At 37.8% G+C, this 22,802-nt stretch overlaps 1 protein-coding gene across 1 annotated transcript; it reads right to left on the bottom strand.

Annotated features, from left to right (window-relative positions):
• On the bottom strand, nucleotides 1–22,086 carry LOC125751194 (uncharacterized). Its single transcript, XM_049029818.1, has 8 exons — nucleotides 19,929–22,086; nucleotides 9,858–10,009; nucleotides 9,226–9,342; nucleotides 5,744–6,019; nucleotides 3,524–3,668; nucleotides 1,897–2,027; nucleotides 1,648–1,799; nucleotides 1–1,131 (listed from the first exon to the last, which is right to left on the bottom strand). Exons 1-8 carry the CDS (start codon nucleotides 21,335–21,337, stop codon nucleotides 973–975), a joined length of 2,541 nt encoding a protein of 846 aa, XP_048885775.1. The 5' UTR covers nucleotides 21,338–22,086; the 3' UTR covers nucleotides 1–972.
• Nucleotides 22,087–22,802: the final 716 nt, after the last annotated feature.

Genomic DNA, 22,802 nt, shown 5'->3' with positions numbered 1-22,802 from the left:
AAGAGTCACAAACAGTTTAATACCAGAGACCCGTTTCTTTGGGAATCACTGCACAAGCCAGTATCCACAAACAATGGCAGCTTTACAAGATGAGAATCGCAATATAAAAAAAAGAATAACAATAATAAAAAGTTAACAAAACAAGCTTATTCCTTTAGCGTTTGTTGAGAGGGGGGCATTACATTTCACATCTCTTGTAAACATCACATTGTACAAATGAAACAATGACTTGCCAAACGATATTGTTCACAAATATACCATGAATTAGCTATTTACTTGTGCTGTGTGTGGTTCTGACAAGCATCATGACAATTTATAAATGAATGAATTCATACATTTATTTGTTCTGTATTTGATATTTCTGACAGATACATTTTAATTTCAAAAAGAATTTGGGAAGCTGCATGTAGTATGTGTATTTATGCATGCATGAGTATATGCCGGCATATGCATAAGGAGAGTACACCTATAAGCATTCGTTGGCAGCAATATAGATACAGGGTTTGAGTTATTGACCTAGATCTGTCTATATCTGATTTTTTTTTTTTTTTTTTTTTTTGCTTTTTAAAGAATTTTGTAATCTGAAAAGGCAAGATGAATATGTAGAAATCATTCATTCATATCATAACTACAAACATCGACGTACGAATAACTGCATATTTGTCATTAATCTCTTAATCCTGAAAATGATGTATGTCTCCCTTCCTCGGACGCAGTACTATTCTTTCCCAAAATGACATGACGGACGCCCCAAGAGAACCACCATAAAAAGCAGAACATGGGTATTTTACATTAAAAAAGTATCTTAAATCATAAACCATCGCTAATTTAGAAAATGATGCCGATTACACCTGATTAGCGGCTAAGCAACTGTAATCGTGACAGATTTTAATGGCTAATGGAACCATTTGATGGAAAAATGTCAGGCGCCGTTGTGAGAAATGTTACAGGGAAAATGGCTGACATTAGCGGCTACTTATGGAACAGAATTGGCCTGACCATACCAGCAAGGATCTTTGGCACCTGCACAGAAATGATCTCAGATATCATTTCTGGAAAAGTGACCTTTGACGGGAGTGACTGCGCCTGCACAAAGAGGTCAAACGTGAACTGGTGCAGCTTCCTCACAATCTGTATGTGCAAAGAGAGAACGGGCTCAAATCAATATGAATATTCACCACAATTTAACAAATGCTCATCATCCAAGGAGACTCCTTTGTGTTCATGTTTAAGTACTGATTCAAGACAGGCAGTCGCAAGGCTACGAACAATATCCTTTACCTAAGTCTGTCTTAAAGTCAAAGCTGAAATGTCTGAAAATTTCATAATGATAATTATACAGTAATAATAAATAACTATATATAGTTTTCACGAGCATCACAAAGTAGTGTGAGCATTCATTATTACAAACCCAAACCCAAACCCAAATTTTTAAATAATAGGCTTTATGGCAGTCTGTTCCTAAGTACGGGTTGCCCGTAAGTCAGACATTCTTAACCTGGGGCTGACTGTTGTCTGCTTATTGTTTTACCGTTGTAGCATCTTAAGGGTTAAAAGACATGTAGCCAAACCTAGAACTTGATTGGAAAATTGTTTTGCAAAAAAAAAAAACGATGATACTGGCAGCTGAGGTGGCCAGATTCTTACCGGTTGAAGGGAATCCATGAGTCTGGTAAGCTGGAGAAATCTCTCGGAGCAGTTGACCTTGTTCCTGTAGCTTACGAGGCGATCCAGCTCATTGATGTACGTCATCCGGAGTTCGTCAAAATACTTCTGACTTTTGAGACCCTCCACTGGAACTGTAGAGAGTTATTGAAATGCTCAGCCTTCCTATATACCCAGTATATGTACTGTACCAACGTACGTTAAGGGTAAGACTATGGCCTCTATACTCACTGATGCTAAAGAGAAGGAGAGCCTTCATGCAGAGGTACTCTTCCTGAGTGACCTGGAGCAGGTCAAATTCCTGGGCGAGGTGCTTCATCCGGACACAGTGCTCATACATGCTGGAGACATGCATCCGTCGGCTGGACAGAGGAAGAGGGATGAGGATTGCTTAGACTAAGGCTCAACATAGAGGAAGACAACAGAGAGTCTCCTGCCTTTGATATCACACTGAATGGCTGTATCTTCACTACTGCCCCCGTCTGGTTATGAATGTACTGTAAATTTTCTCATAACATTCCACAGTAAACTGAATAACTCTGCTGCACTTGAATCATTACCAGGCTAAATGCACAGAATTAAACTGTAACTAGAGAATATGTTTTTGCACAGTGCTGATTAATGTACATAATAAAAATAATCTAGAAGTAAATAAATCCATTGTTAATATAATTCATTTACTTGCATATATGCTACTTTTTAAACTTAAAATTATAGTATAATACATCATGAATTGTTTGATTTGGTAAATTTTAAGGCTGATCTCAGTATACTCTAACCTTTCCTCCTGGTACCAATCATTGCATTATACAGAGACAAGACAGCCATTGCCCCTTACAATGCATTACTACAAGAAAAAAAATAAAAATTCACATCTGTTGACCTAAATTAAACAGAATAGAGTGGCCTAGAGTGAATTCACTTGAAATATGCAGTGTTGAAATTGCTGGCTCAGTACTCTGGGAACTCATCACTGAATGTCAGTCCAATGCAAGGATAGCCCTACAAAGTATGCACAATGATAAACAATGTTGTACTTAAAGTATTTAACTTCAAGAACGTAACTTAATTGTTCCTGTGAGGGGGGAACTCTCTAAGGGCTTGAAACAGAAACAGGGATTACCTTGAAAGCTTTTGAAATATAAATAAATAAATAAATAAAAGCACTAATAAAAATAAATACAAGAACTGTTGGCAGGAAACGCTTCAGCTGGAAGATTCCGAGTTTATGGAACCATCTGTCCCATTGTAAGCGACGCCCCCTCGTCACAGTTTTAAGATCTAGACTGAGTGCCTATTATTTCAGTCTAGGATACTCTAAGCTATTTATAACGCAGCTTAACTGAAATACCACTGCAGGTGCTGCTGTATGTGGTAGATGTCGGGTCTATATACGGCTGCTATAGTCGGTATCAGTGCTGACTTACTACATTTCCTGTGATTGGCTACTGTTTGCATCCAGGGCACAAACCAATGAGCGTCAGCTGAGAGACCTCCAAGCTGATGCTGGACACATGCGGTGACATACCAGGCCGACCTGCCAACCATCACTGGCTGTCCTGACAATGAGTTGAGCAAAACAGCTCCTCTCCCCAGCAAACTTTAGTTCTAAAGACACCTACACACTTATTCTGGCTCAGTTAGAACAACCAGTGGGAGCTGTACAATGAGCTAGACTGGAAATGAGGTGGACTGGAACTCTTACAGCTTTTGTTTTCAATAGACATTTTTTGACAGATTTTTACTGCTTTACCTTTAGCTTTAACCTTTGCTATGTTAATCTATAATTCCCTTTTCACTAGATTCCTCTGAAGCACGTTGGAAGTAAACTGAAATCGGCCGGAGTAAATATACTTACTCATTAAACACAAGGTCAGGGGCAAAATACAGCATGCGGGCATTCACGTTCTTGTACGACCTCCAGCCCAGGGCAAACACCATCACCCCCATCCAGGAGTGCTGAATGACGGTCATTTGATCGTCCACATGCAAATTTGGGAAACCTGTAAAATTGCATTTACATATTTAGTAGACGCTTTTGTCCAAAGTAACGTACAAATGAGACAAATAGCACACTGGAAAAATTCATGCTGGCATGAGGTCAACTAGGCATAAGTGCAGCTAGACTGAGCTTCCAGTGATTTCCCAGATACAAGTGTGAGCAGTATTGGAGCAAGAGTTATACAACTACACTAATCTAAAAAATACTTAAGTGGCTTGAAAATGGCTTTTCAAGTTTTTTTAGTTACTGTACATACAAGTGGTCCACGGGTGTTCTCAAACCGATGATAAAATCCTTTTGCTAGAAGACAAAGAAATCTAAATGCGACTCCCAATTTAGAAACTACTACAAACGTTTATGATCGAAAAATCGTTAGTGCCTGTTTTTAACACGATGCAACACAAATTCCCACCACAAAAAATAGTTCACATGAAATTACAGCCGTGTGCCATAGCTGCGGGCGAATTTTAATCGACAGATGCCACAGCCTGCTGCCTTAGTTTAAGTTCTAATCCAAGCTGAAAGATGAGTCTGGAAAGCACACACATTAATTTTAACCCCCCCCCCCCCCCAATCTTAGTTTTTCCACTTGGAAAGGGACAATAGAGTGCTGAAAAGAACATAATATTCAGAGAATGAACATAAATGAATTGCTGGTGGGACGGAAAAAACAGACCTATGTTTTCAATCATCAAGACACTAGTGACTAACGGGGACCAGTTTCCGTAACATTAAAGCTAAAATCAATTTTATATATTTAGCACATCTTTTCATTCGGTTTCAATGCCTATTTGCACAATCCTTCCCACCTGACTAAACTTTTTGTTTTATGTCCATGTCTAGATAGATGCCTCGTGTTTATACGTCTTGCATAAATTTATATTATATTTGTTACTTGTTTTTGCACTATGCCCAATGACGGACGATATTTCATCTCAGTGCATGATGCGTGTGTTATAGAGTTGAGTCGGCAATAAAGTTAGTTTGACTTTGACGTGGCTGTAAAAGCTAGCTACCTAAGTGCTAATGAAATAGCAGCATCATCGAAACTGTGCTCTCATGGTGAATTACGAAGAAAAATGAGCTCACAGCTTTTCGTCAATCTCGGAAAAAACATGAGGTTGCAGGCAATATTTTAGATCAGTGAATTAAAAACTGCACTGAGGAACAGCCATAGGGATACATTATTGCAACTGCAATGGCAAGCATATGAAGTACTATTACCAGATATTTTTAATACTGCATTATACCGGTCTTTGGGTATGCACCAATTAAGTTCTCCAACTGTTCATATAGGCAGGTTAACTTGAGGTGTCCACCACCCCCCCAAGCCTGAAAATTCTTCAAGGAGGAACCCCTACATGCCCCCGGGAAAGAGGAAAAGCAGACCTTAAAGGTGTTAATGTATTTTTAACCTAATAGACACTGATTTTCTTGATTGCACCACTTGAGAGTAAGTTGGGTCCAGTGTGGGCCGTTGACTGATATTAGTTTGAGCTCAGGTTTTAGTCTCTCCTTTTTACGCGTTTGTCTTGCCTCCATCCCCTCTCCATTTTGGTCAAGATTAAAAAAAACTGCATTTTTTCACCAGGATAAAACAGGTGCAATATCAAAATGTGCCTGTGCTTTTAATAAAGAAATACTTCCACAATTCAAAGTATTTATGTCATTCCAAACATGTCATGTTCTATAATGCAGTGGTTCCCAACCCAATCCTCCGGGACCATCGATGGTCCATGTTTTTGCTCGCTCCCAGCTGCCTGCCAGGCAGTCCACATTTCTGCTCGTATGAGTTTTACCACAAAAATTTTTTAACACAAAAATGTTCTGAGGGCAGAATGAAAAATGACTGGTTCAGAGAGATAACCAATCAGATTGTAGAGGAAGTTGGTCCAAGGAACTAGAGGACCAACCAATCAGATGTCTGGGTTCTATATCCTCTACTTGCTTGGTAAGTAAAACTCCCGCAAGCTCCCTTTCTGCTCCCTCCCAACTCCCGGAGCAAAAACGTGGATTGTCTGCAGGTCCCCAAAGACCGGGCTGGGAAACACTGCTATAATGTATTAGCCATCCTACCTGGCATCCCCTTGACCCATTTAACAACTTTGACAAGCTGTCTCTCCCCCAGTTCATTGAGGCTGGAAAGGAGAGAGGCGGCAGAGTCCGGTTGGCCATGATCGTGTCCGGCGTTCACCACGGTTGGCTCGATGTTCTGAAGGATGTTAATAAACATCTGCTCGGAGTGGAAGTTGAGGGCAGACTTGGGAGAGACGTACGGAACGGCATCAGCCAAGCCCTGAATTGGAGGATCATCTGGAGATGTCAGCTGCCCAATCTTCTTCAGCTTGCGAGCTTCGATCCATTTAAAGTAGGAAGAGCCACCATAAAGAAAGAGAAGAGAGTAACCAAGACATAGGAACAGTCCTGATCTATAAAGCTTCATGTCGGGAGAAACAGCACTTTACAGACAAAATGAGAAACACATTTGTGCCCTTGAGAGGTAAAGTGGGCTATGCCACATGTCAGTCAAAAATGAGTTTAGTGTCCAATATTAATTATTGAGGGTCTATCTATCTTTTAAATAAACCGAGATCTGTGCTACCTATGATATATATCAATTGTAGGATATAGGCACACTGATTTTTTGAAAAAATGTCAACTTTGGAGCTCATTTTCTCAAAACCTTGTTTTTGTGGGACAGCCCACTTTACCTCTCAAGGGCACATTTTCACTTTCAATTTTATGTTGCAGTTTCTCTACACAAATTATAAATTCTAACTCTGCAATTGTATGTTATTCTCTTGTGAAATATTCATTTTTTTAGTAGTCATTCATGTTTTACTAGGTAAAATTATTTTTCACACAAATGATATATTTAAAAAATTAATGAAAATAAATCTCATCAATTTATTCCTCTGTTTACCTTACAAATTCTTAATTGTACATTTTTTGGTGTGTAACACAACTAGTACTGTCAATGTTTTAATGATCTTAGCAACCAACTTTGCAGTAATGTTTGTTTTCATTTTTAGTGCTTCCCTGAGGAATTTTGTGGATGCAAAGTTGTTGAGCCATTAAAAGCGCTACAAAGACATACCGCAAACTCTAAAGCCAACACTGGATGACAGTAATAAAATCAATGGTTAATAGCTTTTTCCAGGAACATAAGGGTGCTTCTCTGCATTAATGGCAGAGGTAACCATTATTTTATTCTAGCCAGCCAGTTTGCTGTAATTAAGAGTACTCACAAAAAAAAAAAATTCAGATGAATTTTTATCCAGACTAAGCAATGAATGCGTTACGCATTAACAAAATGCTTTCACGTTTACATACAGTTAATTTATCATTTATAAAAATGCCTAGCATAGGCTTGGGACAGTGCTGCCTGTGTAGCTATTTCCCCCCAAACACAAACTGTGTTAATTTAATGACTGTAGGCATAAGCAGCAGTATCTGATGCCAGGCAGGACTCGGTTTCCTCCGAAACCCAAAATCAGCCTTTCCCAGGAATTAAAGTTTTTAAGATGTATTGATTTCATATTTGCTGAGGAGCACGACACACATAAAATTTACTACTAGATGCATTAACTGACACCCACAACCAAAGGTGTGTGAGTGAGTGTGTGTGTGTGTGTGTGTGTGTGTGTGTGTGTGTGTGTGCGCACGTGTGCGGATTAGGTTTATATTACATTGCGGGGACCAAAGGTCTTCTACAATGTAATAAAAAACAGGTATTTTCATGCTGTGGGGAACATTTTTCAGGTCCCCACAAAGATCTTCAAATGCAATCAAAAACGTTTTGTATTTTGTTTGGTTACTTATGGTTATGGTTGGGTAGGGGTTAAGGTGGTCATGTTGGGATTACAGTTTTCCCCATATAATGGAGATATAAAGATATAACTACACACCTCTGTGTGTGTGTGTGTGTGTGTGTGTGTGTGTGTGTGTGTGTGTGTGTGTGTGTGTGTGTGTGTGTGTGTGTGTGTGTGTGTGTGTGTGTGTGTGTGTGTCTGTGCGCATATATCTTGTGGCGACAGCTTTTAACGCACAATGCTCACATAAACAGTTAAACGTCACCGCGGCTCTGACTTTCCTATTTCCACCTTAACGTGCTTTTTCACTCCCTGTCACTGGCAATCATTCTTACTGATTTAAAACACAGCTTAAGGTGCGTAAGAAAATGAGGGCGGGTGTAAGTAATGAGGTGAAAATCCAGAACTTTGCGGGGGGGAGTTTGATAAGTAAGAAAACTTTAAAAGCTACTGAACTCCTAATTTTCAGGCTTCATTTCTAAGATATTAAAATGGAAAGTTAATTTAGAACCATTAAAAGCCGTGCATTTCTGAGGTAACCAAGCCTTTTATTTAAGAAGTACGTCTTTGCATATAAAACAAAAGCTCGCTGGGGAATCTGCACTCCTCATCTCTGCAAGCTATTTTAATCAGGATTTATATAATAAAGTGAATTAAGGCTTTTTTTACGATCAGCTTTTAGCACAGCAAACATTAACAATCTCGAACAATAAGGCCAGCGTGATATTTAAAACTGTTGATAAGTATAAATCAAAAAATATTTTTCCTTTTAACAAAATTAAACAAAGTGCAAAGCGTGAGGATGCAAAAGGTCACCTCTGAAACTAATTTTAAGCAGAAATGCCTTGATAATTGAGCTGGAATCAGAAAAGCATCTTAATACTTTCTATACTTGAATCATCTATTGAAAAATTCAGCCAATGACATGATCAAAAGAGCATAGTTCACCTCTACAAGGACACACTGTTCCACTACCGTTTCCCCCTACAGCTTTATGGTGGTAAGGATTCCTGTCAGGGACAATCTGCGCATTACGCCACATTTTCCCCTTCTGTCTGTCTACGACCGAGGGTAAATTACAAGCATTTTGGACGCCTTAATTCATGTTCCACTTTAATATACTTTCATTTTTCACCTATTTGCAGAATGGCACAATTTTCACAGTCAGCAGGATGAAGTTGAAGAACATGAAAATGGAGCCAGGGACGAAAATTGTTCTGTTGCATATCCATCCTGGGACCTAATGTGATACAGGTCTGGGGAAAATGTAAGGAGAGTGAATGGTGTCTGGGGAGTATTTTGTATGGAAGCGTATGTAAATTTATTTTTGAAACTGACATATTTGAAAAGCAAAAAATTCAATATGATAAGTACAAAGAAGGATTTAATGACTGACAAAAAATTATATAAAATTATGTCGATTATTTACAGGGAATTGAGAAAGACACTGGTAATACTGACTAGTGGTATATTAAAACAATGCGTCAGTTTGACGCTGCTACACAGTAGTTTAAATATTTAATCCCTTAAAGTGTTTTTAACACTAAAACTCAGTAGTGTATTGAAAACAATGATTGATTTTCCTTTGCATAATAGGTCCTGGCGACAAACCAGGGAGAACAGCAAAAATGATCTGATTGCGATATTTCAAGTGCTAAAAAATGGACTATCATTCATAGTAAAAAAATACTTACCACCACACTACAAAATAATTTTAACCAGCTAATGATGACAGAAAAAATATACCTCCAAGAGTCATTCCAGCTTCAAAGCACCTCTTCAGGCGGCAGGATGGGCAGTTCTTCCTTCTGAGCTTATCAATGGTGCAATCATTTCTGCTGGCACAAAGGTACCTCTGCTTCCCTATTAACACAAGCCAAAGTTCGACAAACAGGAGAACACAGCTCTCTGCATCATCGCATCCTGGAGTACCACTTCACAGGCTGCTGAACATCACGTTGCATCCACAGGAAGACACACTTTTGGCTGAGGCAAGAAATTTACTATAGAACCTAATAGTACTATTACTCCTATGAATAACAATAGTAATAATAATAATAATAATGATGACAATAATACTGTACACTGAAAAGCAATGTGAAAAGTACTATAATAGTAATACTAATAATACTACTATACTATTCCACTTATTATTATTATTATTACTATTATTATTAAAAGAAGATGTAGAAGAAGAAAACTAGTAATAAATCTTTAGGTGTCAGAAATGATGGCCTGCAGGTAACCAAAGTGATGGCAGAGAAAAATGGCGTAGCAGTATAGCAGTGTAAGGCACTCCTCGATAAATCTGGGTAGAACAAACAGAGAAAAGAGGAGAAAGGCGCCTTGTGAATTCATGCCCTGTTCTGCTGACTGACCTTCGGCGGCTCTCTTGAAGAAGACTTTGCAGCTGCCGCATGTGAGCGCTCCGTAGTGACAGCCCGAAGCCTCGTCCCCGCAGATCAGACACGTCCTCTGGGGCGGGATGAAAAACTCCAAGGGGAACACGCTATCTCGGCCGTCCTCGAACCTGCCGGAACACTCAGGGCTAAGCGCGGGTGTGGGGGGGGGCGGGATTATGCTTCTGAATCATGACTGATGAAGAGCTTTGCATGCCCACAGTCACTCGGTGAAGTATGAAACCTACAGGTGACATGAGCACAATTTTATCTTCATGGACCATTACATTCAGCTATTCTGTGCAAATAACTGAATAATAAAATCATGCTCTAATTTTAAAAGATTCTAATTAAAAAACAAGCATTTCAGCTTTTAATTGCAGTGGAATTACATATAAATATTAATCTATATTTATAATGCATCATAAAATTTGTCAGTGTACAAAACTATAATATTCAGCTCTGAGCAGAATGACTGTAATAAGCGCATCTTCGTTCAAACAACAATGTAATTAAAGACGAAGAGAGCAATACTGAGCATTATGAAGTATTATGATAATGTAATTACTTCTCGCCACCAGACATCAGCCAGCACATACACCTATTAAAAGAGACAAGTGACATCAATAATAAAAGACATTCTCCGCATTTATTTATAAATGACTAACACTTTAATAGAACACTTAGCCACATTTTAATAACTTATTTTTTTAGTCAATAAATGTCTAAGGGAGAAGGGAAAAATCACATTTAAAGCGTAAGAGTAAATTAAACCGCAATACTCGTCACAGTTATGTAATCGGGTTTCACTATTTCCCTTAAAGTCCTTTATGGTGTGACCTACGTCATGTATTAGCAGTAAGGACAGATATAGTTCAAGGCATATTCACATGACATTGATACCATGGTAATCACCGTAGCGACCGATGAAATAAATACGGGCATTAAACTAGAGTGTCTGCTAAAGCTATCTAAGTGGAAACTGAATTCAATTTCTAAATAAAAAATAAAGAATATTATGGTGTCTCAATGTGTTGCAATCGCAAAAAATAAATTAGAACACGCTTGTAAGATACAATCACTTGAAGTTAAACTAGCTGTACTAAGCTGATACTTCTTGCTAGTCAAGCTTATATTCACAGTTTCAAAAAAGTGTGCCACTGTGTTACAGAAGTAAATTTTCCATGTTCAAATGCTGACGTTTTATCTTAACTGACAAGCACTGAAAGTAACTGATTATTCACAGTGTCATCCAACTTATCTAAATCTAGAAGGAGTGCAACGCAACTTATCTAGAACACGATCAGGTTCAAATTCTTAAATTGTAAAATGCCAATAACATATCATATAAGTGAAATGAGGATAAGGGCTTTTTTATAATAAGACTCACAGTATAGCCCTTGTCATCCCATTTAAATTCATGGTATCTACTGAAGATGACAACAGTCACATGGAAGAAGCTGGCTGTCACAATGTCTTCCATGCAAATAATAACCTCCAAGAATGGGTGATATTTTAACCACCCTTGAAATTTAGAGTGAACCTAGTTGACTAGACTGTGGAGACAGGGATGCAAAAGAAGAACATACCACTGTAATTTCAGATGATTACCACTATTCTGCTCAGTTGACTGGCTGCTCTGTGATTCCTACAAAATGATTCCTGCATGGAGCAGCATAATATTTCACTCTCAGATCATGGGTTTGGTGGGTGGTTAGACCCAATAAAAACCACTTAATAATAACACATTAGGAATGGTCAATATATAGTTATACCATTGATTAAAATAACCCTTTCATCTAGTTCTCGTACCACTTTTATTTAAATTAATTGTTTGCATGCATAATTAATTACAGACGATTAAACTGCATATAATTAATCCTGAATTATGTTTCATATGCTGATGTCTTTTTGCACAATGGTTTTTTTTTTTACATTTTTACATTCAAATTTCTCTGCATATTATGCGGCCAGTAAAGGCATGCCTAGCTAAATGCATCATGATCAAATCCTTATTTAATTACGAAGAAACAAAATATCTTAATTGCCATCTCCATAGTTCCTGAAGAGTTTACTGCTGAGATGATATAGCACAAAATTACCATGCCTCTTGAATCACGCAAATGCACTGAATGAAGGGAACACTTTTTATTTCCATTACTTTTCTTGTTGTAGTCAACCTAACAGCTGGATATTTTGTATGTGCTATATGGCAGAAAGCTGCATCAGCAACGATAAAACGTAATAGCGAAATTTTGTGCTGCTGACCAGCTCCCCCTGGAGTCATGGGTCACCTGTAATATAACTCAAACATAAATAACGACCTGATTGGCTGTTTCGAAAAAATATTCAGGCTGTTAAGTCCCAGTCCCTAAGTACTACGCATTTTTTTCAGAACCTTATTTTTCAAATGAAACACTTGTTCACCCAGTTCTGCTCAAACTGCTTTTTATGGATCATTTATTAACCCAGATAATAGCACGAAGGGCATTGTGTATGGACGATAAAGAACAGCATATGTTCTGGCACCATTCAGCTCGGAGAAGACCAAAACAATTACAGCACGATTTGTGAAGAAAGCTAAATAAGAAAATAACATAAATATAATGAGAGCATCTTTGTCTCTTGGTAGCTGGGGCGACAGTCTATGAAAGACAAATGGAGAATTCCATCCAACTCTATTGCTTCCAGCAGTGTTACTCGAATTTCCTCTGTGATCAGAGAAAAACATTTGCATCTCACTACAATTAACCTGTCATTCCGTCAAGTCGTCTTCTTAAATGGCCCTGCATTGTTTTGTTGTTAGATAACTTCAGGAAAGAAGAGTAAAAACTGTAATGATGTTTGTCCATTTCTAAAAGAAGTTCAACACTTAAACATTTTAGGTTTGGAGCTTTTATGGCCATTGAATGACTCTACTGAGGCAATATTCTTATCTCAGACTCCGGTTTGAGTTTGATTTATATCACCTGCCACTGGCAAGTAGGATTTCTCCCGCAGAGCGACATAACTTCCATCGATCCGCTACGGTTTTATGAGGTTTATGGTAACTCTGTGGCTGCCTCACAAGCTCCTCCCACAAAGCTGTCTGGTTCCTTCCAGTTACTGTTTGCCAGCAGTAAGAGATGAGTCCGTCTGATATTTGGAACAAGCTTTCCTACAGTATGTGGCGCCATGCGACGCTTAGTATGAAAGGAAATTATCTGCCTTCAAGAAATCTTTGCAGGCAATGATGAGACCAAGCTGTTAGACAAAAGCGCAACATTATTTGGAAAATACACACAAACAAAATAACAATATATGTATGTGTGTGTGTATATATATTATATATATATATATATTTTATTTATATATATATATTTATTTATATATATATATATATATATATATATATATATACACTTTTTTTTTTAAGTAATTAACATGCGCTTATATCCCGCTAGTTTTAACTTATTACAGGTAGGCCAGGTACGACAGAAGTGCATTCTTTTCATGAGATAATAAAAAACAACTACAGCATTTGTTTCACTTGAATTAAGTAGGATAACCTACTTAACACTTGTGTGAAGTAAAATAACCTTCATGAATGTTTACGTCCTTGAACTTTAAATAGAAGACCCTTCGGACAAACTGTAAATTAGTCTTTGCATCTTCATGACTAGTCAATAACATTTATTTCCATCATAACCTTAATGGCTCTTTATGCCTCTTTGTTACTCAAACACCGAAGAATCAATAAAGTGAAACGTTCTGAACACAACGCTATACGACATCCATAAGTCACCCCCCCCACGTCGTTCTAGTTGATGGTCACCTTACAATCTGCATACGCTGCACAACATGCCGTGTGGCAGCTGGGGAGCTTCTCCCACCCGATACCGTTAAAACGCCTCGCACCCCACTGCAGAAACAAAATGCCGAAGCGTTACAAAAATAAATAAAAAAATGGAAGTCGCACTGTTTACTGTGTCATCGTCGAAGGAAAAAAAAAACGTTTGGAATACTGAAGCCAAGAAAGAGCGTCACACTAGGGGGTCCCTCCGTTGAGTGAGAGCTGAAGCATAACTTCCCAGGCTATACTTTACCAAGGTACATTATGAACCTCTTTAATTCCACAACTCTAACTAACTAACTGCCATAACTTTGTTCCCCAATTTAGAGTCAGCCTTCCCTAAAATGAGTAATTTGCCTCTTGTAGACTTTATAGATAGATATATACAGGATGTTAAGCTGGTAAGAACACTCTGGGAAATAAAGTTCATCGGTACAACTATCAGAGTGTTCTTACTGCTATTAGCAACTTAGCAACTTCAGCACAAAAAAAACACAAAAATATATTTAAAAAACACCAAAACGATTACATGGCTGACACATATCATGTGTAAATGGTAAATGCATAAAAAATAACATCAGGGTAAAGGGTATTTAATAAACGATCTATGTCTGTTTTAATGACGCAGTATAGCTTAAGATGCCTTGTAAAACACTCGCTCACTTTTAATGACCCACACAGAAAACATGCATAATGGTGAGCCGGAAAGACACGTGTGTCACAGATAGAAATGTTGTTGGCTAAGGTACTACGCTTGGAATTAACAGCTGAATCCACCATCTTAAGAGATGCTAAAATCCATGGAAAATGATGGCGGGAAACTTCTCTAATATCCAGAGCAGGAATCATGCTGTACAGATGTGCAGATTTTAACTGAATATTGTGAAATAACCCTTTATATTTTATGTGATACTCATGTAATTCACATTACTTATTCAGTACAGATTCTGAAGTAGCTTAAGATTTGGCATCTTTGCACACACACACACAAAATATCACCTTAACCAACAACAACTAATGTCAAATGCAAACCCAGTTCTGGTGTACAATGCCTATAATTATTATTATTATTATTATTATTATTACTCATTGTTGTTGTTATTGATAATAATAATAATAATAATAATAATAATAATTATTATTATTATTATTATTATTATTATTATTATTATTATTATACTGTGGGCGTATCAACATGCAGTGTTGTTTCTCCAAAACAACCCAAGCTTCCAGTGAAGTGTTCACCAAATAATATTTTAAAAGTAGCTTTTAAAAAAAACGAAATATAAATTTTTGTAAGACAATTCAATGTCACTTCACAACATAAATCATGCAGTGAAAAGGTACCAGAACAGAATCTGTAAATAAATACCATTACCATTACCAAAAATAATTATCGTAATAAACATCTAAACAATTATCGTAATAAACATTTCATTCTCTTAACGTAGTTAATACTTTTATATGACATCAGGGATCACAACTCACAAGTAGAGTGTTAGAGATGTGCATCTAAAGTCTCACATGATATTTGATATTTCTTTCACTCCAAACTATCACATACCTTGTTTTATTAATTTTAATTTACCAGGTATTCGGCAAAAGATCGAGTTTCCCCTAAATGGGTTTCCGGAATACTGCAGTGTTCATACACGCAAACACACACAATATTTCCATCGTATTTAAAACGTAAAACGTTATTATATAAGAATGAATTAAAACCATACGTTTCCTGGAGGGTTGCTATGCGTATGACTCTCGAATGGAAGGTGTGCTTCGAATCCACACGAAAATAATAAAAACAATTGAGACAAACCTGCAAACTGCCACCCAAAATTACCATATAAATATGCAATAGTCTCTTGCATTAATCAGACACCAACAGTAAAAAAAAAATGTTGGCACTGAAAGGGTTATAACTACATGAAATAAGTGTCTGTTTATATGTATCTGAAATTTCTTAGCGGACCCCTTACCTCCTGCCATGCTGCAATATGCTTTGAAATTGTCGACTGAATTAAAATTTATGTATTATGGCAAGTATTAAGCCACTACATACCAAACCAAATACTAATCACAAGAGCAATTATAGCACAGAGCTGCGTTTTACACTGCTCATTTGCACTAGCTTCAAGGCAAAAGACACTAAATCAGTAAATACTGACAACCATCCTGTAGAGGCTGTTTAGTACTGACAACAGGAATGCTACTAAGGAAGAAGTCTTCTAACTCAGGAACCAGGCCTACGGTCGGATAAGAATTCATAATATTCTTCATCACTGTACTGACCCAAACCAGAAAGAATACTGTACATATAATTGCATTAATTTGCCTACATAACAACTTTACTGAGTTACTACAAATGTACAATTTATTAAAATTTTATTATTTGTAGGCAGGGGGTGGTAAATGAAGGACTGATAATAGAAAAGCATTAGATAAATATATTTAAGTGACGCGTGAAGGAGATATCAGATACTATTCCTCGTTCCACGAGCTGCTGAATATTTTACTTGTCAAGTATTTATCTATCTATCTCCAAATGTTTGAATGGGTTTTGTTGGGCTCTAGGGCCACCAAGTTAGTTTAAATGCTTTAATAAAATGGTTATGTGCTCCATGATTGTGAAACTGGTAAACAGACTAAATAAATCATCTCCTTTAAAAAAATACTGCTATGTCAAAAAATATAATAATCAAGCGAGTGAAAGACAGAGATAAAAAGAATATTAAATCTGTCGTTAGTCAATAGTTATATTCGTATGTAAAAATTGTTGACTGTAAAATAGTATGGCTGATATTTATTCAGACTGTATTCAGACTGATGTTTTCAAAAAAATTGTGCTTTTCAAGATAGAAAAATCTTAATGTATCCATTGTATGTAATAGATACCTGCATCTGTATTTTAACTAAAGTTCTGAAAAATAACTATTATAAAATTAGACATCATGCCAGTTCTAAATTTTCACCAGAAAATTAGTTTTAAAACTATTTGGAAGCAGCAGTAACACTATTCAAAACACAAACTGAAAGTCAGGCACATGACCGAATTAGCAAAATTGCATATAACAAGAAATATAAACATTTTCTTTAGTAGTACACAGCAACTCAGATGCATATTTGCATAAAATGTAAGAAATTAATCGTTTAAACACTTAATCTCTTTGATTAAATTACAGTACACTATGTCATTCTTAGGCATATTACTGCTGTACATATTCGTCCAACCTGACAATGTCAAAAATGAAATATCATGTCTGTCTCAAGTTACTGAATAAATAATCTTCCCATTGAAAGTGAATGTAGGCAGGTCGTCATTTCTGCTGTGGTAATTAGTTGGTGTGGCAGATGGGTGTTCACACACATTTCTGTTAGCCTATTCTATGACTATTAATGATCACATGCCCAAAAACAATACTAGCTCTGTCGCATTTTCAGCAATCGGGTGTAAGAGCAAATGAATCTAATACCAGTTTCTCTTAGAGCTAAATGTAACGAAGAATCGTGCGGATTGACCCTCCGTACAGCCAGAGTAGTAAAATTCACACAAACAAATAAATCAGACCTGAAGCTTGGTGTCAGAACATAAATTAATCAGCCTGGAAGAGAAACGCACGACTGCATAATATAACGCAAACACATAAAGAGCATATACCGTAATGTAACCAATGGCAAGTACCGCAAAACTGATATAAAAACTAACAATATTACAAATGTCTACAGTACTGAGAAAAAGATACATTTCCATTGTCTGGATATCGCATCAAACTTACTCATCCATTTGTTGGACTTAAATGAACCTGGAAATGAACTTAAATTTTAATCTATATTAACATAAGAAAACAATACGGCCTAACAGAACTTCTTATAATACATATAACTGTAGCACTACAGGCCATGTCTGGGTATGGCCCGGGGAACAGACTTAAGGAAAAATTTTATTTAATGTGGCTCAGTTCAGGTGCCTTGTGAAACTTTTTGCGTAACTGCAACTGCAAAATATATTTCAAAGAAGCATTTTTTATGGCGTTGCTTAAACTAGCAGTGGATGTAAAAGGACATTTAATCACAAGCACAATTTTTTAATAACTGAATACCACTTACAACACAGGTTACAGGGTGACCATTCTCTGGACATAATTGTGGGCGTGGAAAGCAAGTTAATACTATCAGGTATTTTGTGTCTTACATCCAGAGAAAAGCGGCTGACCTCACCTGGATTTTTAAGAATAGATGCAATACATATGGCACTCCTTAAGCCAGTTAAACGGGTTGGGCTAATGAGATATTAAAGAAGTTTAGAACTGCGGTCAATCATCAGTTAGCTGTTTCAATCATATGACACTCAAGGAGCAATCAATAGACAAGTAATGGCGGCAAATCAGTTTCATGCTCTGCACTCGAAGCAGTCGATTCAAATGTCATTCTTAAGATCAGTGTCAATACCAAGAAACAACAGGGGAGAAATAATGAAGGAATCCTTAACAATTGAATTTATTTAAAAAAAAATCAATGTTATAACCCATTAAATCACAAGGAACTGGAAATTCACAGGCTCGTAACAGAACAATTCCAACTAAAACATGAAGCAGTTGAAATTATATTACTAGAGCACTCTCTGGGTTTATTCCAACTAAGTCTGTAAATAAGCCAGCAAACTTTGGAAAATCTATTCAGGAGGTACCTGACCTCAGATGGAAATGCAAAAATAAAAAACATTGGTAAAGTTTCTATATTGTTGGCTCCTAAAAGTAGACTCAAATCATATAAGAGCCATTAGTATTTAAAATAATTATTTGATTATAAATACATGTTCATTTCTGCCTAAGAATGATGTTGTTCTGGAACTGCACGCTTAACATCTTACGCAGGCCTTCTTATCTAATCTATACACATTCTGATAGGCAATATTAGTAAAGCAGATATTTACTTATCTATTTTAATCTCTGATCGCCAAAATTTTAATAGCACACAATAAGAAAGCTTTAATATTCTCAACCTCGGAACTACCCGAAATAAGTATTTTATCTTCTAATTCATTCGTATTGATTCAGATCGACCTGCTCACATGAATATTTATTAAAGTCATGTAAGTTTATTAATATAAGACATATTACAAGTGCAAGATGCAAATATTAGGTGTCTACATGCAAGGATAAATGTATTTTGGACGATTAATATTTATTTTTAAACCATCTGATGTCCGAAAACGTAAACGTATCCACTGCGCATTAACATTCACCTTCAAAAATCACCGTATTGTAAAAATAACTTTTAAAAACACTTTCTTGAATGAAAAAAAGTGCATTGCTGTTTTGTAGTAAAGCCGCGAATCTCTACATAATAATCACACGATGCTATATGGTAAATGAATGCATTTTTAATCACTAAATTTTAAGATCTGTTATTAAAGGTCTGTTATTACCCACCATTCATAAAGCCATAAAAAAGTAAATTAATAATTACCTGTGGCATTTATAGGCTTATATTATTTTTAAGTAGCCTAAATATGCTATACAATACAATACTTTTACAAATGTTACTTTTTAAACACTGGTATTTAAATAAATCTGCATATGAAATATGAAAAAATAAAAGCGCAAACTTATTCTAAATTAGTTACTTTCTTAACCCTCCACTTGTACAAAATGCATACATATATCAAGATACAGAAATACATATATAGACAAATTAAAACAATCTGATGATGTATGAATTATCACTAATATCACAAATAACGGCAGAACTAGATACAGGACGAGGTTTTTGTTTTGCTATTTATACATGTCTCAATTAACACTCATTCTGAGTTATTAATTTAAGAGCATAATTCAAACCAAATTTAAACAACTTCTGAATTTTTATTAAGTGACATCTAAAGCGCACAGGCTGCGGTGCTACTTCATTTTATGTACCGATTGAAAAATTCAACAAAATGAAACTCGCGATATACCTACATTATACACATAAAATACGTGCAACTTTCAATTAAGTTTAATTTATTGAAAAAACTGCATCTTTTCATTTAGCAATTTAAAAGCGCAAGAATAATTTAAATATGCGGGACATTAAATGATATTGATCGCGTATTTTGTATTCTGTTTTTTTTCCACTGCAATTTTTACTTTTATTTTGTATGTTTGTGCAATATAGGTAGGCTACTGTAGCAAAAGTTTATTCATTTTAGATAATCCAAAATGAGATTAATGGGTAATTACCTGAAGTCTGGATAAGGTCCGTCTAGCCTGTCGTTTTTCAAGCAATGGGAGCCGGAGTAGGGAGTCCAGCCGAACATCCCGCTGGGGTACCAGGGATCATAAGCGGACCTTTTCCGCGCAGCATCCCCCTTCCAGTGCTCGTACGGATTGCAAACGAATGAATTACAGGCTCTGGTACCGTACTGATACGCGGCGGGTCTAGCCTGGCCCTTCGGGGAGTCGTAGATCTCGTTACTCGTGTTTTGGAGATCCCAAGGCCCCGGAGGTGCCTTATTTATTTGCTTTGCTGTCATCTTGATGTTATGGGACAGATGATCGGCGCGACTGTTGTCCAGGTTCTGCTCAAGTTCGTTGGCGAGACTGGGGGATGTGTGCGCGACGATAGTCGCGCGGCTGTTGGGTACAACCAGCGGAGCATCATTTTGATTATAGTTTGCCGTGTTTGTCGGCAGCACCTGGGCGTCGAGGCATGCCCTGTGCATATTAGAGCAATTCAGAAAGAAAGTATTCGTGTTTCTGCAAGTTGAGATTTTGATCTCCGAAAGCATCCCGGTTTGCTCTTCCCATCTGGAGCGGCTTCCCCTTACGTTTTGCAAAGGCATCGCTTCGCAGGGCAACTCGCTTAAATCGGTCGCCTTAAACATTTCGCCATGCTTATCGCTGTCGCTTAACGTTGTTTCCTGGTGAGTAATGAAGCATTTATAATTTAGCGGGGTACTTGCACCGTCTTCGGCGTGCTGGTAGGGAGGCACTTCAAATAAATAGGGGTCCTGGCGTTGGTCGTGCTGAAAAGTGGACGCGTGTTCCGCTCCCCGATCGCCCTCGTTTCGGTCCACGTTAAAACCCAGAGACACCGAGACGGCGTTGCACAACTCCCTGGCAGTCTCCGAGATGGTGGTGCAGGCGGACTCGGTTCCGATACTCCCCATGCATGTGTCACCGGGCGATTTAATGTCTTTATGACAGGGCGCTTTAGGCAGAGAGGAGCCCCTATGCAAACCGTGGGCGAAGGGACCGCGTACGGTCTCCACACCGTCCATCTCAAGCTTAGTAACCTCCTTTTTGCGATCCAGTCGGATCAGGGAAAAATGGCCCGATTTGGTTTCGGCGTCCGGTACCGTAGAAAAGCAAGAACTCCTGTCTTCTTCCGTCACTGCTCCGTGAGAATCACAGGATGTCCCATAATGTAATCCGTATCCCTTGCGGGCTGAATGCATATTAGTTTGTCCGATCTCGCAGAGCTTTTTATCCTGGGAGAAACTGTACCTGGGATGTAAGTCAAAGTCCTCCGGGTCAGCGCTGTTACTCTGAAGCGCAGCTCGTAAGTTATGTAAAACGCTTGGGTAAGGTCCGCGGAAAACAGTGCGTGGGGAGTCACAAACTCCTCCTAACCCGACTGGGATCTCCATAATCCCAAATCAGCGTTATTCCTGATTAATCGGCGCGATGATATATCAACCCACTGCTAAGGAAAGCCGAACCTAATTTGAAGGGGGCACAACACCAAATGACACATTTAACCAAATGACACTCGGTATTAGTAAATGCTTTCGATTGCTGCTTTACTGTCGGGTGGCTGTCGGGCTTCAAAAAAATCAGTTTTACTAATTGCCGAATTTAAAATGCGGCCGGTTTTAAATAAACGTAGCTTGCCGGCGATACACGTGACGTGGCCAAGGAGAAAGAGAAGGACTCCCCCCCCCCAAAAAAAGAGATAAATCAAACGCGGTAGTCGGGTAGTGACTTTGAAGCCATCTTACTGAAGCTGGTGCTCAGGGAAATACGGGACATGAAGGTGGCGGATTTCAATGTAATACACTTTTCATAGCCATCCAGGTGGAAAATCTGCATTATTCAGTGCTGAAATTTAAGTCGATCATTCCCTGGAAGGAAGAAGTTTGTTTTCTTTCGTTGTTGCAAAAACTCAGGGAACTATATATGTACTGTATTTGAAAAAAGAAAGAAAGAAAACACGAGGAGCACTGCCTAGGGTTACGCGACAGATGTCAGATTTCACTACATCCTGGAGATTTACTTTTCACTCCCAGAATGTCTGAAATAAAGACCCCTGCGTTATTTTTTCCGGCGTATCCTCTAGTAAATATTGGACAGTTGTTATTTTGTTAAGGGTTTTCCCGTGGAGCACGCCTAACTACAGCAGTTCTTGTGGCGCCTGATTTTGTCCTCCCTAAGCTTGGCATCTAGCCCTTGACACTAAATATTAAATTCCTTGGGCTTTTGCCAGTTTGCAAAGCCCGGAAAAGCAAGTTGACAAATGCAACCAGGGTAGTGCTTCAAAAAAGAAAGTCACTATATTTTATCAACCAGCGAAATTTAAAGTTTAAGTAAAAAGAGTTAACAACCAAAAAGAGGGATTGTACAGGGGTTCCTACTATTGCTTGACACCTCTAGTTCGGTGGGTTTGAATCTCACGTCAGCTCTGTGTGTGTGCAATTTGCATGTTCTCATGGCAGAGAGTTTTCCTCTGGCAGTCCAAAGGCATGCAGTTTGGCTAATTGGTATTTCTAAATTTCCAACTGAGTCTGCTTGTGCATATGGACTGGCATGCTGTCCAGGGTAGACCCCAGCCTTGTGCCCCGTGTTGCCTGGGAAAGGGTCCAGGGCCACCCAGTGACCCTGACCAGGATAGGCTGTTGGAAGATGGATACCCAAACAACATATGCACTTTTAAAAACTCACCGCAATATGAAGTATAGGCTAAAGTGATTGATTATTATCTTTCGTTCATGTCAATAATGAATATGAATACAAGTAAAGGTTAAATACAGCACACAAAGACTTCTCTAAAAGTGTAGGAGAAATGCATTGAATGTGAACAGCCACTACATTCTGTCGTATACGTTGTAGCAGGGC

This window comes from Brienomyrus brachyistius, chromosome 10, assembly GCF_023856365.1.
Source record: "Brienomyrus brachyistius isolate T26 chromosome 10, BBRACH_0.4, whole genome shotgun sequence".
NCBI classification, from domain to species: domain Eukaryota; kingdom Metazoa; phylum Chordata; class Actinopteri; order Osteoglossiformes; family Mormyridae; genus Brienomyrus; species Brienomyrus brachyistius.
The sequence above is the reverse complement of the archived record's forward strand: the minus strand, read 5'-3'. Positions and strand labels throughout refer to the sequence as shown.